We start from the raw sequence: 19,340 nt of genomic DNA, 5'->3' as shown, positions 1-19,340 counted from the left end.
GGCAGTGCCGGGCTGGGAGGCGTCGCGGGGAGGGCGAAGGGTGCGGGGAGAGGAGAGGTGCCTGGATTTGGGATCGTTAAAGGGCGATAATCCCGCTCGCCCCTGCCCCCTCCCGTGCCGGGGCCAGCCCAGCCCACTGCAGCAGCCGCGCATTCCAAGCGCAATCCGGGCGGGAAAACTGCGCTCCCCGACAGCTCTCCCGGCTCGGCTCGCGGCAGCCAAATCCTCCCCGGCAGCCAAATCCTGCCCAGTTCCACACGTGGAAGCGGCGGGTGACGCAGCCGGCCCCGTGACGCTCCAGAGCTGGCAAAGCCGCCCCGGCTCCCGCACATTCCCGGGCTCCGCACATTCCCGGGAACAGCATCCGGATCCTGGCTCGGGCACGGCGCAGCTCCCCGAGGGATGGGTCCCCACTGCCCCCAGCCCCGGCTGCATCAACAACTGGGATCTTCCCAAAATCCCCCCGGGCATCGCTGCTGTGCCGAGCTCTCCCCGAGCTCCCGAGCTCTGCTGTGAGACGCAGGAAAAATTGCCCGACATTCCAAAAATCCTCCAGCCTGCCAAAGCCTTCCCTCTCCCCGGGACTGAGATTCCCTCTCTCCCAGGGAGAAGGCTTTTCCTGGTCAAACCCATCCCTGTTTTATCCCAGCTCTGGTCCCCAGCAGTGCTGGCACCGGGATTGCTGCTGGTGTAACCCCAAAAGGAGAATCCCTGGAAGCATCTGAGGGGACCAGACAGGTGAATGCCCTGGAAAACCATCGGGAAACCACTCAGGGCTCTGGAGATGGGCAGCATTCCCAGCTGGAATCAGCCTTCCCAAAAGGGATATGGTGGGAACAATGTGACACAGGGATGGGGCACAGGGATGGGACACAGGGATGGGACACAGGGATTGGACACAGGGATGGGGCACAGGGATTGGACACAGGGATGGGACAGGATGGGACACAGGGATGGGACACAGGGATGGGGCACAAGGATTGGACACAGGCATGGGACACAAGGATTGGACACAGGGATGGGGCACAGGGATTGGACACAGGGATGGGACAGGATGGGACACAGGGATGGGACACAGGGATGGGACACAGGGATGGGGCACAAGGATTGGACACAGGGATGGGACACAGGGATGGGGCACAGGGATGGGACAGCATGGGACACAGGAATGTGACACAGGGATGGGACACAGGGATGGGACACAGGAATGTGACACAGGGATGTGACACAGGGACGGGGCACACGGATGGGACACAGGGATGGGACACAGGGATGGGACACAGGGATGGGACAGGATGTGACACAGGGATGTGACACAGGGATGGGACAGGAATGTGACACAGGGATGGGACACAGGGACGGGGCACACGGATGGGACACAGGGAGGGGGTCCTGGGACACCCCAGGGAGTCCCTCCTTTCTTCCCCCCGGAGCATCTGGCAAGGATGGGGCGGCACTGCTTCCATGCCCAGGGAATTTCCATCCCGGAGCTCTCCCTTGCCGGCTCCGTCCATGCGAGCGATTAATCCCAGAGTTAATTAGGGAAGAGCCACGATCCATCTCCCGCGCCCGGCGCAATTATCCGGAGCCGCTCCGTGGCGCAGCGCGATCGATGGGCGGAGGAGCCGGCCCTTCCCGACACGCTCCACGGATTTATTCCACAAATCCATAGTGGCCTGGGCAGCCGGGCGCCGGCCCCAGTTCATCCCGCGCCGCCGGGCAAATTCCAGCGGCTGGGAAGGACACGGTGGAGCTGGGAGAGGCTCTGGCACAAGAGCCAAAATCCCCAAATCCAGCCCTTATGCGCCAGGAAAATCCCAGCCTGGAAAACTCCTGCTGCTCGGGAATGAGAGGGCAAGAGAGAAAATACATTGCCTTCCATCCCTTCCCAGGGAGCAGGGAATTCAGAGGTGGATTCCCACATCCCAGCTCCTCTCCCAACAGGAGCTGGAGGAAAAGGAGCCGTGGCAGCCACAACAGGGATGGATCCTTCCTCATCCCCCCTCGGCGCTTTCTCCAGAGGGAGTTATTTTGGAAAGCAATGTCAGGCCTGATCCAGCACTCCAGCAGGATGGGATGGGATGGGATGGGATGGGATGGGATGGGATGGGATGGGATGGGATGGGATGGGATGGGATGGGATGGGATGGGATGTGTTCAGGAGGAGCCTCCCAAGGCACAGGGACACGATCCGTAAGGATGGGCCCCGGAGTGATGGGGATGGACGGAGCTCCCAAGGCAGGCCAGGAACCACGGCAGGCTGAGCTCCCCAAATTCCAGAACTCCTTGCAATCCCACAGCTCCTCAGAACAGCCAGGCACCCAGGGCAAGCTGAGCTCTAATCCCAGAACACCCTGGAATCCCAGGGATCCCCAGGGTCACCCTCCAAAGGCACCCAGTGCCAGAGCCAATTCCAATCCCTGATCCAACACAGGGCACAGCAATGGCAGATGGCAGAAACCTGGCACCAGTAATCCTGGAATGTCTCAGACTGGGACCACACTGAGGTGCCAGAACCCCATTCCAGACACGGTGCTCCCATCACAAATCCCACCAACACTCCCACACTCTTTTCCAACTCCGGGAAGCACCAGATTTCCCATTAAAAAAATCTCCCAAGCTGCTCTTTTCCCCTTTCCCTATTTCTTTGGACTGCCTGGGCAGGCTCCGGGCTGGAAAGATCCAATTAGGCACCGGAGCAGCCCCGACGAGCAGCGACGGCCGCGCCACGAAGGGAATTGATTTTATTTGACTGTTTTATGAGCATTGGAAAATTGCATCCGGAGCGTTCGCTCTGCTGGTTAACACATTCCTCATTCCCGGAATTGCTCTGAACCAGCCTCGGAAAACAGCCAGGGAAACAAAGGGAGAAGCGAGGCGGAATTCCCGGGAAATGGGGAGTGCAATGCCTCGAGGGGCACTCCAGGCTTGGGGGCATCCTGGAATTCCCCAAGGAGCCACACAGCAGCACCGGCATCAGACTCATCCCCTCCTTCACTCCCTCATCCTCATTGTCCCGTCCCTTGTCAGCCTCAGCCCCACCCCAGCCTTGTCCCTCCCTCTGTACCTTCTTCCCGATGAGTTTCTTGCGCAGGAATTCCCGGGCCTCGAACATGTAGGGAATGTCGTAGAGGGGCCTCAGCTTCCTGTTCTTGTCCTGCCGAGAGAGGGGACTCAGGTCAGGGGATTCCCAAATCTGCCCCAGGGTCCCCCCAATTCCACATCCCAGTTCAGGCTCTGCTGAACCCCCAGGGGACCCTGGGATAACCCCAGCATCCACAGGAGGAGGTGCCAGCAGCCTGGTGGTGCCAGGTTGGACATCTCTGAGTGACAACTCCAGGAGGGAAGGGGATGATGGAATTTGGGGTGGGGGTGACCAGGGTGACCCCCTGGGGTGCCCAGCCCCTGTCCAAGGGCATCTCCTGGAGTCACATCCCTGCAAAGGCTGAGCAAAAAGGGGAGACTCCCAAAGGAAATGAGGATTTGACCCAACACAATCCAACACAACCCAACACGACCCAAACATGACCTGAAGTGACCCAGTGTGACCCAACATGACCCAAAGTGACCCAAAGTGACCCCATACAACCCAGTGTAACTCAACATGACCCAACACGAAGTGACCCAAAGTGACCCAATGTGACTCAAAGTGACCCAACAGAACCCAATGTAGCCCAGCATGACCCAACAAAATCCATCCCGATCCAACCCAACCCAGACTCTGCTCTGCTTGCCACCACAGTGCCATGGGCACGGCCCCCTCACACCTCCCCGAGCTGGGGAGGAAATCATGGAAAAGAGGGAGATCAAGCCAAAGCAGCCAGAAATGGAGGAGTGCAGTCAGACAGAGCAGGAGAGGGCGGACACGGGCGGCGGCACTCGGCTCCTCCCTAATGAACGAGGCTTTGGAAGAGTTTATTGTCCTTGACGCTGCTCATTCCCAGACTGCTCCTTGGAGACATTCCCTCCTCTGCCTGCATCGACCGGGGATGGGAACGGGATGGATCCAGAGAGGAGATCCCCAGGAACACACAGCCAGTGCCAGGGATAGGAATGGGATGGATCCTGTGAGGGAATCCCTGGGAACCCACAGCCAGTGCTGATGATGGGAACGGGATGGATCCAGAGAGGAGATCCCCAGGAACCCACAGCCAGTGCCAGGGATGAGAATGGGATGGATCCAGAGAGGGAATCCCCAGGAACACACAGCCAGTGCTGGGGATGGGAACGGGATGGATCCAGAGAGGGGATCCCCACGAACCCACAGCCAATGCCAGGGATGGGAATGGGATGGATCCAGAGAGGGAATTCCCACGAACCCACAGCCAATGCCAGGGATGGGAATGGGATGGATCCAGAGAGGGAATCCCCACGAACCCACAGCCAATGCCAGGGATGGGAATGGGATGGATCCAGAGAGGGAATCCCCACGAACCCACAGCCAATGCCAGGGATGGGAATGGGATGGATCCAGAGAGGGGATCCCCAGGAACACACAGCCAGTGCTGGTGATGGGAATAGGATGGATCCAGAGAGGGGATCCCCGAGAACTTTGGCACTTCCTGCCCCCACAGCAGGTCCCAAAGCAGATCCCAAAGCAGATCCCAAAGCAGATCCCAGGCACTGCTCCAGCCCCTGGAGCTGCAGGAGCTCAGAACAAGCACGGAGGAGTTACTGTGGCACCACTAGCCTCTCTCTCTCTGCCCCTTCCCAGGGGAGCACAGCTCCCCTTTTCCAAACTTCCTGCCCATGGGCTCCTGGACCATTTCCGCTCCCCAAATCCTTGGGGTGACCCCGGACCCTTCCGTCAGTGGGATCTGATGGATCCAGACCCTGAGATGCTCCCACCCTCACCAAGGTCACGGCGGAGCTCCGACACCGAGCGCGGCTCCGCGCGACAAAGCCCTGTGCAAACGCTAATTAATCCTCACTAACGAACTCCAAATTTATGGCTTAGTTAAGTGTCTGTCTGGCACAGGCTGTTAAATCCCTAATCCCATCCATCCCATCCCACCGGAGCGCGGGAAGCGGGACAGCAAAGCCCTGGGTGGCCCTGACACCTCTCAGCAGGGCCGGGGGCTCAGGGGCTGGCAGGGAATTCCTGAGGGAGCTGTGGGGTGGGATCTGAGCCCTCCCCAAACCTCCTTCGGGTCTGCAGCCACTGGGACCACCCCAAAAAGGGACCATCCCAAAAAGGGACAACCAGCACAGACCCCCCCAGCACCAGTGCCATTCCTAAGCCATACTGAGATCCACAGTGCCATCCTGCCAGTCCTGGATGTGCCATGGAGGAGGGATATGAGCCATCCCCAAAGCTCCTTTGGAGCAGCTCACAAGTCTGCAGCCCTGTGAGACCACCCCAGAAAGGGGTCACCCCAAAAAGGAGTCACCCCAAGAAGGGACCACTCCAGAAAGGAGTCACCCCAAAAAGGGACCATCCCAAAAAGGAGTTACCTCAAGAAGGGGTCACCCCAAAAAGGGGTCATCCAAAAAGGGACCATCCCAAAAAAAGGAGTCACCTCAAGAAATGGTGACCCCAAAAAGGGGGTGACCAGCACAGGCACCCCGGTGCTGTGCCAGGACCCACGGCTGCACCATTCCAGCCCCGGAAGTGCTGGCGCTGACCGAGCCCTCCCATCCTGCTGCTGCTGTGCTGCAAAATGCCAATTCCCTCTGGGAATCCTCCCCACACGGCCTGGCAGTGCCAGGAGCAGGATAATGGGAACGTTTAAGCGCCCAGCCCAAAGGCCCCGCTGCCACTCCCTGTCAGCCCCACTAAATGTGGCTCTGTTGTCCCACAGCAGTGACACTCCCAGCACAGGGAAAGCAGCAGCTGACGGCTCTGGGAAGCTGTTCAAGACCTCGGACGCTCAGCGGAGCTTTTGCAAATAAACACGAAAAATCAATGGAACAGCGGGAAGTTAACGGAATTCCACAGCCGGCAAACTCCGGCAATTTCCGACACGGAGAAGGATTGTGTTGGGTCTAACCCATTTTCCGAGGCAGGAGCTGGATCCCAGCAATGAATCAGTTCGCAAGCTGTGGCTGCTCCATCCCTGGAATGTTCACATCCAGGCAGGACAGGGCTTGGAACAGCCTGGGATAGCGGAAGTGTCCCTGCCCGTGGTGGGGCTGGATGGGCTCTGAGGTCCCTTCCAACCCAACCCAACTCATCCCAACCCATTCTGGGATCCCACGATTCCATGAAATGCCTGTCCCGCCTCTCCTCGGCTGCTGGAGAGAGTCATCAGCCACTGAGAAGTTAATTAAACCCAGGGATCCGAGGCTCACTTAATTAAAGGTGAGCAGCGAGGACGTCGCTCCATTAGCGACGGAGTCGGAGCTGCATCTTCAGGGAGCTGCCAGAGGAGGGGGACACCCCCTCCCTTCCCTCCTGGAACACGGAGATTTCAATCCCAAGTTTGATGGGAATGCTCTGGTTTATCCCAGGCTGCGGAAGCCGGGCAAGAAAGCGACTCTTTGGTTCCAGTGAGGGACTGAGCAGCTCCAGAGGGGGAGGAGAGACTCCTGAATTCCTTCCTCCCAAAACAACCCCCCACAGCCCAGAACACCCAACAGGTGACAGAATTCCAGCTCTCCTCTCCAATTAACAGCATTACACAGGGCAGGGCCTAACTAAGGTCTACTTCCAGGGAAGCAGCAGCTCATATCTACTGCCAGAATTCCTGAAGAGGACTGACCATGGAGTGCTGCCATTCCCAGCTGCCGGGGATCCCGCTCCCAGCCCCAGCCCCTTCCCAAGGGCGCAGCGTGGGGGTGAGGATGGATGTAAGCACAGCTGGAGCAGCAGGAAATGCTCCAAGACCTGGGATGGCAACTCCAGCTCCACATTCCAGGACTTGTCAGGGACTCTGCAGCCCCTGAGGGATCCCAGAATGGGGGGAACCTGCTCCATTCCCTTTGTGGGAGAAGGATTCCACCCGGAGCAAGAGAAGCTCCTGAGAATCCATGGAATTGCAGGCTCCTGCTCCTGAAGCAGGGAAGGGGCCATGGCTCATCAGCGTGTCACGCCACGCTTCACCCTCGGCTGAACCCGCCTGGGATGTGCCAGGTGGGAAATCCATCCCAGAGATCCATCCCAGAGGCCATGACAGGGAACAGGCAGTGTCTGGAACACGCATCCCACTGATCCAGGGGTGCTCAGAGCAGGGGGAATGCCTGATCCTTCCGGGATGAGCCAGGGCTCCCTGCTCCCCATGCAAAGATTTTGGGGTTTTTCCCCAGAATTCCAGGTGCCAACATCCAAGGGGGGTCCCCAGCAGAGCCGAGGGGACCCAGAGCCTGGTGGCACCGTGGGATGGCAGGTGGGGAGAGCCCCCCCGTCCCTGCCAGCGCAATTAGGGAAGCTCATTATTTGTAAAGTAATTAGCAGAGCTAATCAACTCCCAGCGCCAGGGCGGAATGAGCGGGCGGAGAGCGGGAGCTGCCAGCTGGAAACGCCAGCGCTGGAGGGGGACCCGGGGACACTGCAGCCCCCAGGGTGCCCAGGGTGGGGCCTCGGGCTGGGGCACTGGGCAACGATTCCATCCCACCGGGAACAGGAGAGGCCCCAGGGATCCCGGGAGCCCTGAAGCAGGGAAGGGCCATGGCTCATCAGGGTGTCACAGCGCGCTTCACCCTCGGCTGAGCCCGCCTGGGATGTGCCAGGTGGGGAATCCATCCCGGAGATCCATCCCGGGGCCGGCAGGGCGGTGACAGGAACAGCAGGAGCGCCGGGGAGCAGCTGCTCTGCATCACAGCCTGGGGAAAGCTCTGCCCACCCAGGCCCGGTGCCGCTCCCACAGCTCCTTCCCAGCGTCCCGGGGGCCCGGCAGGGCTGGCAATGACACCGGGAGCTGCAAGGGACAGCGCTGAGGACGGCAGGGAAGTGCCGTGCGCGGGGGCAGGCATGAGCAGCTCCCGGTGACATTCGCAGGCAGCCCCAGGCAGGTGCTTGCTCAAGGAGCGACGCCTCAAGTGGGCACTTGGCCTCTCCAGCCTCTCCAGCCTCTCCTGCTCCACTGCTCCCGCTCCCTCCCTGTCCCCACTTGCAGCCGCTCGAGTACAGGAGCTGGGCGGTGCTGGAGCCTCTGATGGCACTGGGGGACAGAGGGCACAGCCAGGGGCTGGCAGGAGAAGGGCAGCACGGCTGGAGAACCGTGGGATAACTGAAGCTGGAAAAGCCTCAGAGCCCATCGAGTCCGACCATCCCCAGCACTGCCGAGGCCACCACTGACCCTGTCCCCAGGTGCCACATCCACACAGCCCCGAAATCCCTCCTGGAGTGGGGACTCCACCCCTGTGCCAGGGCTGCACAGCCCCTTCCAGGAGGAGTTTCCCCAATATCCACCCTGAGGCTGCCCTGGCCCAGCCTGGGGCTGTTTCCTCTCTGGGGACTGTCCCAGGGCCGTGACTCCGGTGCCGACCATCCCCACTCCCAAACACAACCAGAGCCACCCCAATCCTCCCCCTGCAACTCCATGGCATCAACATTCCAGCTGGGAGACCCCAAAGAGGGGTACAGGGCTGCAAACAGGGGGGGAGGTACAGGACCCCAAATGGGGGGTATAGGATCCCAAAGAGGGGGAAACATAACCCCATGGCCAGGACAAAGTTGGGGTCAGGACAGTGACCCCGAGAGCCTGGAGCAGGACAGCCCCAGCTCCTGTGGGATTGCTGCTCCCATGCCGGTCTCTGCTCCCTGCCCGCTCCAGGACACGCTGTGCACGACCATCCTCATCATCCTGGGCAGGGATGAAGGGCCAGGGAGCCTGGGCTGCGCCGGGAGCTGGAGCAGGAATGCCGCAGGACAAATGGGAACTGCGGGGAACGATGGAAGCGACGGCACGGAAATAACCGGGGCTGCTTCAGCACAACGCAGAACTATAAATAATAAAGTTATAAATTATAGAATCTGGGAATCAGGGATTGAGCTGGGTGGGAAGGGACCTCACAGCCCCTTCAGTGCCACCCCTGACGTGGGCAGGGACACCTCCCACTGTCCCAGGGCAGAGAGGAGAAGGATCCAGGGAGAGCTCAGAGCCCCTGGCAGGGCCTGAAGGGGCTCCAGGAGAGCTGCAGAGGGACTGGGGCCAAGGCCTGCAGGGACAGCACCCAGGGAATGGCTCCCAGTGCCAGAGGGCAGCCAGGGATGGCATCTTGGCAATGAGGAATTCCTGGCTGGGCTGGAATTGCCAGAGCAGCTGGGGCTGCCCCTGCATCCCTGGCAGTGCCCAAGGCCAGGCTGGACACTGGGGCTGGAGCAGCCTGGGACAGTGGGAGGTGTCCCTGCCATGTCAGGGGTGGCACTGGAGGAGCTCTGAGGTCCCTTCCAACCCAAACCATTCCATGGTTTTATGATTCCAACATTCCTGGCTGAGGAAGAACTGGGGAAGAATCCATTAATTTGGGCTGGGTGCTGACAGGAGCTCCCCAAGGGGCTTTAACCCCACTGGCAGCTCCATGCCAGCCCCAGCCCGGCCCCAAACCCCTCTGTGGGGGCAGCAGGGTGGGCAGGGCCCTTTCCATGGAATTACTGGGGAGCATCCGAGCACGGCGCTGCCCGCTCCCGGGGGATTCATCATCCAGCAGCACTTGGCTCCGTGCCCCTCTCCGGGGCTGATGAGGAAATTGAGACATCCCAAAATATCCGCTCCTTCCACAGATCACTCGTGCTTTTCCCTTCCTCATTTCCCCACTGCAGCGTTGGAATTTGGAGTTAAACCAGCCCGACTTCCCCGGGAGCTCCGGAAGAGCTGCTCCCTCCCAAGGAGGCTGAGATCCCTGGAAGAGCTGTGACAGCAGCATCATCCCTGCTCCAGGCATCCAGGATCTCCCAGATAAACAGGAAACATGGCTCTGCTGCCACAGGGGTCTTGTCCCAACCACTGGAATTCATCCACCCTCAGCCTGTGTCTGCCTCAGGAACGAACTGCCCACAAAAAGGTGGAAATCACAGGAGCTGGATTTATGCTGAATACCCTTTGGCTGCTGGAATGCAGATCCTCAGCAGCCTGGAATTGGGGCACGGCATTCCAGGCATCCCAAACCGGGCCCTTGGAATTGGGGCAGGCATCCTGGACACCCCAAACTGGGCACCTGGAAAAGGGCACTGCATCCCAGACTGGGCACCTAGAACTGGGGAATGCATCCCAGACTGGGTACCTGGAATTGGGGTGCTGCATTCCAGACACCCCAAACTGGGCATCTGGAATTGAGGGGTGCATCCTGGAGACCCCAAAGTGGGCACTTGGAACAGAGCACTGCATCCCAGACACCCCATCCTGGGCACCTGGAATTGGGCTGCTGCATTCCAAGCATCTCAGACCGGGTACCTGGAATTGGGGGATGCATCCCAACCCCTGCCACGGTGGGAGATGCTGGTTCCAGGCTGCCCTCAGTGCAGAATCCGGCTGGAGCGGCCTCGGGATGTGGCTTTGCAGGCACCAAGGGGATGTGGCTCTGAGGGCCACGCGGATTTGGGAATCCAGCGGCGTTTTGGCTGCTCTGCTCCCACAGAGAGGGGAAACGGGGTCAGCGTTCCTGGAACAGGAATGATCCCGACCCAGGGTCTGGCTGTGGGACACTGGGACACCGGGAGATGCCTCTGCTTCCTAAAACCGTCACCGAGGGGACGGGAACGGGGACAGGGACGAGGACAGAGGCAGCAGCTGCTGCCAGGCACGGCCATTTCAGGGCTCTGGGAAGAGCCTCCACACTGTCCCCGTTGTTATCCCGTATTTCAGAGGATAACTGCAGAGCCTGAGGGATGCACAGCGGGGCTGTCCCTTCCAGCCCTCCCTGCCCTGGATTTGGGGTCGCGTGGGAGGGGACTGGACTCACTCCCGGCCCCTTTTGTCCCCGCTCCCCGCGGGTTTCACTGCCGTGGATCCTCCCACACGGCCCCGCGGGCACCGGGACCCTGAGCAGGGTCAGGGCAGCACTGGGGAGTGCTGGAATGCGGGAGCAGCTCAGAGCCCAGCTCAGAGCCCAGCCCAGAGCCGGAGCTGCACCGAGCGCTCCAAGCCCACCCGCACGTGACGGAGGGAAGGAGGAAAAGCAGCTGGAGAAAAGTAGGACAGCGGGGCCGGGAGCGAGGGAAGAGCTTGGAAGGATGGAGCTGCCTCCCCTCTGCGGGGCTGGGACAGGGACACCCCGAGCTGTCACTGTCAGCATCATTGTCACTGTCACTGTCACCCCTGCCCTGCTCACAGGATGCTCTGAGACCCCCTCGCCAACCCCGGGGGGCTGCGCTGTGCCAGCGGGTCCGGGGAAAAGGCAGCATGGATCTGTCAGCCACAGCACAGACAGGAGCCCTGGCACAGACAGCATGGATCCATTATCCATGGCACAGACAGGATCCCTGGCACAGACAGCATGGATCCATTATCCATGGCACAGACAGGATGGATCCATCAGCCATGGCACAGGCAGCATGGATCTGTCAGCCACAGCACAGACAGGATCCCTGGCACAGACAGGATGGATCCATCAGCCATGGCACAGACAGGATGGATCCATCAGTCATGGCACAGACAGGATGGATCCATTATCCATGCACAGGCAGGATGGATCCATCAGCCACAGCACAGGCAGGATCCCTGGCACAGACAGCATGGATCCATCAGTCATGGCACAGACAGGATGGATCCATTATCCATGGCACAGACAGGATCCCTGGCACAGACAGGATGGACCCATTATCCATGGCACAGACAGGATCCCTGGCACAGGCAGCATGGATCCATTATCCACAGCACAGGCAGGATGGATCCATTATCCATGCACAGGCAGGATGGATCCATCACCCATGGCACAGGCAGGATCCCTGGCACAGACAGGATGGGTCTGTCAGCCACAGCACAGACAGGATCCCTGGCACAGACAGCATGGATCCATTATCCACAGCACAGGCAGGATGGATCCATTATCCATGCACAGGCAGGATGGATCCATCAGTCACAGCACAGGCAGGATCCATGGCACAGACAGCATGGATCCATTATCCACAGCACAGGCAGGATGGATCCATTATCCCTGGCACAGGCAGGATGGATCCATTATCCACGGCACAGACAGGATCCACAGACCAGCCCCAGTCCCTGGCACAGCCCAGGTCACCTCCAGCACACCCACAGTGACACTGGGGCCGTGCCAGGCCACGCCACCCCTGTGCCAGCAGGGGCCCAGCCCTTCCTCAGCACCAAGCCCTGCAGATCCAGGGCAGCTCCTCCATGGAAAGCCCTTTCCAAGGGTGCCCACTTTTCTACTTGCACTGGGAATTTTGGGAGGTTCTGAGGTGCTGCCAGTGTCACCAAGGATGGCCGGTGCCACCAGAGTCCAGGAACTCGAGCTGGGGGAAGGGGCTGGGGGGGGCTGCAGGTGCCCCCCAGTGAGGGATGTTCCCAATCCATCCCCCCTCCATCCCATCCATCCGTCACATCTCCAAATGTCTGGCACTGAATGCAGCCGGTGCTAACGGAGGGGGAATATTCATGATTCCCGATTCTGGGAGCGGCGCCGGCAGAGGTGCAGGAATGGGGGTGTTCCCACTGCTCCCACGGCTCCAACCCCCCAGTGCTGGGGAGGCTCCCAGCTCCCACTCCTGAGCACAGAGGGATGGGTGCCCTGGGATAAACACGGAGCCCTGGCCCTGCTGGGACCCCCTGTGACCACCGTGAGCCGGGAATTGGGGGTGGGATGTGAGCCTGAGCCAGGCCTTGGGGCTGGAGCTTCCCTGTCCTGTCCAGTGCGGATGGAGCTGCTCCTGTCCCCTCCCTGCCCCACTGGGTGATGGCACCGCGTGGCCCAGCTCTGTCCCCAGGGTCCCCTCGGCCACCCCCGCAGGTGACCGGGCGGGATCCGGGGCGATGCCGGAGCCGTGCCTGCTTCCCACCCGGCGCAGAGGCTCCGGAGCTGGGAGATGGGAAGGGAGCCAGTGCAGAGGCTCATCCCACGCTAAAATCAGGGATCGATTCCCGAGGCACAAGGGCCGGAGCATTAATTGCAGAGCTCAGCTCTGTGCCAGGACCGAGGCGCTGCTCCAATTCAGTGCAATTTCCCATGCGCTGAGGAATTCCAGCAGCTCCCGAGGAGCTCAGAAGGTCAAAGCTCCTCTCTCCCAGCAGCGTTTTCACGCTCATCCAGCCGAGCGACAAACAGCCGGGGCTGGGCACGGACCAAACCTCTGGAGCGGCTCCCGGAGCGCGTGAGGCTGGAGCAGCATCCCCGGGAATGCGAGCTGGCAGGTGCCTGGATCTCCCTCCAAGCATCGGTGTCACAACACCAGGCAGGAATTACAACAGAGGAATTGCAGCACTTAGCGGGAAGCGGCTGGGGAGGGATCTCGGCGCAGCCCGCTCGCTCTCCGGGGATTATTCCTGCCACGCGGCAGATCCCGGTTTCGCGGCAGATCCCGGTTTCGGCGGCGGCAGCAGATGGGCTGAGCGCGGCCTGCTCGGAGCAGCACGGCCCCGGGGCCTCCCGGAGCTGCTGCCTCATGCAAAAGCTGCTCCGTAATTGCTGGCAAGCTCCTGCCCAGCTCCCCGGCCGGCTGCAGGGCTGGCCGGCTGCTCCAGCACCAGCCCGGCTCCTGCTGCCGCTGCTGCCGCTCCAGCGCTCCGGGCTGCTCCCGTTTCGCTGCCGAGCTGCTGCTCTCTGAGCCATGAGCAATTTCCTGGGATGCCAGCAGCTGTAATCCATACAGGAACCCAACTGTGCCAGCTCGCAAATGAATCCAACCCGGAGCAGGCCTTGTACCTGGCGCTGGCGGCTCCCCCGGGAGCCGCCTCCGCAAATTTGGACATTTGCTCGTGGCCGGGCAGGGAAAAGGCTCCCGAGGCAAAGCGGAGCTCTCCCCCGGATCTCCCCCAGCCGGAATTTAACACCCTGCGCTGCCAGGAGCCGCCGTGCCACGATCCAGAGGCGCGGGTTAAACACCGAAGGGCTGCCTTTCCAGGCAGGAATGACTTTGGGAGCGGCAGGAGGCTCGGCAGCCGCAGATGCAAGCAAATCAGTTTTTACCGGCGCAGCACTTGCTGCCCGGAGGGCACATTCCAGGTTCCCAGAACATGCTGACTGCACTCTCTTCTCCCTGGAAGCGACTGCAGCTCCCATTAAATATTGATCCGGGAACTCCGGTGCCCCCGCGCCTCCTCTCCCCGGCTCTGCCAATATTTAGAATCCATTAAAGTCGCGTGCGGAGCACTCGGAGCCGCGGCGGCTCCGCACCGGCCACGCCGGCAAATCAGTTCGGTTACACAACCCTGGATGAGCTGCCATGATCCCTGTAGCTGTAATTTAGCGGGAGCGGGCCCGGATGAGTTCATGGCTTTGTTCCTCGTTAATCTTTCATGCTCGTTGAGTGCGGAGCAATTTGTGTAGTACAAACCCTGCGCCACAAATTGCAGCCGCGACCTGCTCCGCGTGCATCCCGCCTGGCATTCCCAGCGGGGCCGCGGCCCTGGATTCAACCCCGCATCCCGGAACCGCTCCCGGGACTGTCCTCACAGCACCCACAGGGACAGGGATTCATCCACGGGAACAGCTCCAGGACTGTCCTCACAGCACCCACAGGAACAGGGATCCATCCCCAGGAACAGCTCCCGGGACTGTCCTCACAGCACCCACAGGGACAGGGATTCATCCCCAGGAACAGCTCCCGGGACTGTCCTCACAGCACCCACAGGAACAGGGATTCATCCACGGGAACAGCTCCCGGGACTGTCCTCACAGCACCCACAGGGACAGGGATTCATCCCCAGGAACAGCTCCCAGGACTGTCCTCACAGCACCCACAGGAACAGGGATTCATCCCTGGGATCAGCTCCCGGGACTGTCCTCACAGCACCCACAGGGACAGGGATTCATCCCCGGGAACAGCTCCGGGACTGTCCTCACAGCACCCTCAGGGACAAGGACAACAAGGCGGGGACACGGGGGGAGCTCAGCTGAGCTGGAGATTCCCAGTTCCTCCAGGCTCGTTACCAGAAGGATCACGGAATGCTGTGGGTGGGAAGGGGTCTTAGGGACGATCCAGTGCCACACCTCCCACTGTCCCAGGCTGCTCCAGCCCCAGTGTCCAGCCTGGCCCTGGGCACTGCCAGGGATTCAGGGGCACCCACAGCCTCTCAGGCCCAGGGATTTGTGCCGGTGCCTCCATCCCTGCAGAAGGTTTGGCAGAGCCCACCCAGCCATTCCCGCCTGGAAATCGCTCCCTGTGCCAGCCCCTCCTCCCAGCCCTCGCCTGGCAGGGCTGTGGCATCGCCCGCGCTCCCGAGGGTGCCAGCGCAGCCTCTGCAGGGCCCAGGAACGTTCCCAGCTCCCGGCAAGGCGCTGCCAAGCCGTGCAGCCGCCCTCTTCCCAAAATCCAGCTGGCTGCTCCCTGGAAAAGCTCCCGGCGGACACCTGCAGACCATCTGTCGAGCGGCACCCACCGAGCGGGACCGGCCCCAGGCTCTCCATGGGTATCCAGGGTGGCTCAGAGCCGGGAGCAGCAGCTCTTTTCCAGGGATGGAGCAGCTGGGATTGCTAAAAATGGGTGGGATGGGATCTTTCCCAGCTCCTTTCCCAGTCCTCCCGCAGGGTTATGAATCCAACTGGAACAGCCTCAAAAACTGAGCTCCAGGGGCTGGGCCGGGCTGCCCTTGGCCCCAAGGTCATTCCCTGCCCTTCCCGCCTCCAGCAGGACTGGCAGAGATCCAGGCAGGTCGCTGGTACAGAGCTCTTGCAATCCCACAGAAATATCCCAGGAACCAGCGAGGCACAGGGAAAGGAGGAAGCACCAGCCTGGATGGGTGTGGGTAAAACGCTCCCTGAAATCTGCTGGAATGTGGCAGGATGAGCAGCCACATCCACCACCCCTCCGAGCAACCACGACATTCCTGACACACAAAAATCCCGAATCCAGGAGCCAAACCCTGGCACCTCCGAGAGCAACTGGAACCCCGGAGCCCCAGAGCCCTGGGGTCACTGGGATCTGCAGGATCCAGAGTGTCCAGAGAGACGGACACAGCCACGGGAATCCCACCAGGCACCATCTCCAGGAGCACCCTGGAATGTCCCACACTCCAGCTGGGATTGCTGATCCCTGGTGGCCAGGGTCCCACGGGAGCGGGGCCTGGATGATCCAGCAGCTCCCTGCCTTTGGAATCACAGCAGAAAGCCAAGGAACCTGCATGCAGCTCCTCTGAGAGCTGCAAAAAAAAAAAATCCAATCCCAAATCCATCTGTTCTCCCTCTTTCTGAAGCCATTTCCAGCTTTCCTGTGCTGCCAGTTTTTCCCTGCTGGGGTGGTGGCAGCTCTGGGAAGCTCCCATTGCTCCAGAGCAGGCAGAGCACCAGGATCTCCCATCCCAAATCCTGGCCAGAGGGGCCTGGGGTCCCTGCCCAGCACTGGTGTGGGGCAGAGGGACAGGAACGAGCTGCCATTCAGGGAAAACACGGAAAACCAGAGAGCCTCAGCTTTGCATCCCTGTAAAAGACACCTGGAAGTGTCCCAGGGCCATCCCAACAATCCCTGGAGAAATCCCACACCTGCAGTGCCAGCCTGACCTCGGCTGTGCAGGTGGGACCAGGGAGTCCTGGAGCAGCTGGGAAAGGAGCTGGGATACCTCTGCTCCCAATCCCACTCCCAGGGCTCCCAAAAGCTCCCAAACCCCGGAGCAGCCTCCAGGTCCCTGCTCTGGCCGGGGGCACTGTCCCCGTTCCAGCTCCCCGGCTCCCAGCCCACCCCCAGCAGCCTGCCTGTTCCCTGCTCCTCCCGTTCAATCAGGATCCATGTGCTCGGCTCCCCCTCCTCCAGAGAATTCCCAATTAAGAGATCAATTTAGATAAATTGGGGATTGGAGCAGATTTGTGCTGCAACTGCCGCAATCCAGAAAATTCCGCCGGAGCGGCTGACGGGGCCTGGAGTGTGGCTGTCCAAGGGAAAGAGCTGGTGATTGGAAAAGGGAATGGAAATATCCCAAACTCTGGGAACCGTGGTGGCACCGACACCCAGGGAAGCTCTGAGGCAGAACCACCACAGCTGGATCCAGCAGGTCTGAGCCCTCCTTGCTCTTCCCAGGAATTGGCTCTTCCTCCATCCCATGGAACTGCCAGACACGGCTCAGCTCCGCCTCTGGATGGATCCAAGGCCAGCAAACTGCTCCAGGGAACAGGATGGATCCATCTCCAAAATGGATGGATCCCAAACCCCACCAGAGGGTTCAGGGCTGAGCGCTGGCTGCACCTCGGAACAGCTTCCCTGAATCCACAGGCACCTGGAGCATCCCAGGGACGGGAGCATCCATGTTCATAGCCCCAGATGGGGGCTGCATCCCACGGAGATTCCAGCCAGCCTTCCAAGGGAGACATTCCAAACTTCCCAGAGAGAGATTCCAGATATCCCAGTGAGTTTCCAGCCATTCCAGTCAGAGTTTCCAGCCCTTCCAGTGAGATTTTCCAGCCATCCCAGTGAGATTTTCCAGCCATCCCAGTGAGTTTCCAGCCATTCCAGTAAGGGTTTCCAGCCTTTCCAATGAGTCTTTCCAGCCATTCCAGTGAGTTTCCAGCTACCTTGATGAAGACTCCACCCATCCAGGTGAGGTTTTCCAGCTGTTCCCCCACCTCATAGCACCAGTGCAGCACCTGGAGCAGCAGGAGATCCATCTCCATCCCGATCCGAGACGTTCCAGGACAGAGCCGAGCGCTGGGGACGCTCCCGGCCGTCGCTCCCGGGATTCATCCAGCACTGGGAGATGAAAGGCTGGAGATGAAAGGCTGCAGGATCCCATCACACTCCGTTTTCCGTCTGTCACTTCCCATCTCCTCCACCCGGAGCCGTGGGAGCAGCAATTAGCGCTCGGCAGGTCGGGATGGGATTCCCGGCGGAGCTGCGATATCCCGGGGCTCCTGCTCCTGCAGGGAGGAGAGGCTGGCAAGAGCCCTCAAAGGGGCACTGGGGGGAAAAGCCTTCCAGGGGAGCCTGGAATCAGGCCTGAATTGCATTTTATGCATTTTATATTTTATATTAAATAAAGGTGTGTATGCTCCTAGAATTTATATGGATCCCAGGATTGCTGAGGCTGGGAAAGCCCTGCAAGGTCACTGAGTCCAAACTGTGCCCAATCCTCACCTTGCCCCTAGCCCAGGGCCCTGAATGCCACATCCAGGAATTCCTTGGACACCTCCAGGGATGGGGACTCCAAATTTCCCCTTCCAAGGCCTGACCTCCCTTTCCATGGGGAAATTCCTGCTGATTCCACCCTAAGGCTCCCCTGGCCCAGCCTGAGGCCGTTCCCTCTCCTCCTGTCCCTGTTCCCTTGGAGCAGAACCCAAGCCCCTCCACAGGTGGATTTTCAATAAATGCTCAGATGTTATAAATATTCCTGTGGATGTTCTGTAAATCCTGACACATTCCACAGAGAGATGTCCATGCTGATATTTGATCCATAAACAGATGTGTCCACACTCCCTGAGCTCCAGATCCACCTCTGGAATGGCAGCTGGGATGGGGGTCCCCACCCTGAGCCCCAGCAAGGGTGGGTTTGATCCCTTGTGGAATTCTTGGATGTTTTTTCCATAATTTTAACTGCTGGTGTGGAAGGGAGACGCAAACCCATCATTAATTGCACTGCCAGGTAATTAATGACAGCACCAGGGATGGAAACATGACGGAGCCACGGAAGTATGAAACCCAGGGAGAAATAATTGGATTTAACGGGAGCATCCCAGGCCAGAGGGACCTCAGGGAGACCCTGGTGGGGCAGAACTGGGACCAGTACAGGACACAAAACCTCCCAGTCTGGATGCCCCAGGCAGGGCTGACACAAACAGGAGCCAGGATCAGCCCGAGGAGGAGGAGGAGGAGGAAGCAGAGGAAGCAGAAGGAAGCAGCTCTTCCTCTAAGGACTGGAAATTCCACCTTTCTGGGGGGGGTCTGGCAGCACAACTCGACCCCCACAACCCCTGGATGTGCCCTAAAGGTGCAGCTGATTCCAAATGCGGATCCCAGTCCATGGGAACAGACATTGAGCAGCCACAGGGCTGAGATCTGGGGACCTCAGGGTGCTGGGATGTAACACTGAGGGGATGGGAGGTGACCCTGGGGTGCCAGGATGTGACATTGGGGGGCTGGGATGTGACATTGGGGTGCCAGGAGATGACCCTGGGGTGCTGGGATGTGACACTGAGGGGCTGGGATGTGACTTTGGGGTGCTGGGATGTGACATTGGGCCTGGGAGGTGACACTGGGGTGCTGGGATGTGACACTGAGGGGCTGGGATGTGACTTTGGGGTGCTGGGATGTGACCCTGGGGTGCTGGGATGTGACCCTGGGGTGCTGGGATGCACAGGGACAG

At 60.3% G+C, this 19,340-nt stretch overlaps 1 protein-coding gene across 2 annotated transcripts in view; it reads right to left on the bottom strand.

Annotated features, from left to right (window-relative positions):
* Nucleotides 1-19,340, bottom strand: part of SND1 (staphylococcal nuclease and tudor domain containing 1) — a 75,380-nt gene that overhangs the window by 31,593 nt on the left and 24,447 nt on the right. For both annotated transcript variants that reach the window (XM_054632071.2, XM_077179347.1), the window contains one exon: nt 3,068-3,157. In XM_054632071.2, coding sequence (XP_054488046.2) covers nt 3,068-3,157 — 90 coding nt within the window. The remainder of the gene's footprint in view (nt 1-3,067; nt 3,158-19,340) is intronic.

Source organism: Agelaius phoeniceus, chromosome 5, assembly GCF_051311805.1.
Source record: "Agelaius phoeniceus isolate bAgePho1 chromosome 5, bAgePho1.hap1, whole genome shotgun sequence".
Taxonomy (NCBI): Eukaryota; Metazoa; Chordata; class Aves; order Passeriformes; family Icteridae; genus Agelaius; species Agelaius phoeniceus.
Note: the sequence above shows the minus strand (reverse complement) of the source record. Positions and strands in the feature narration are given on the sequence as shown.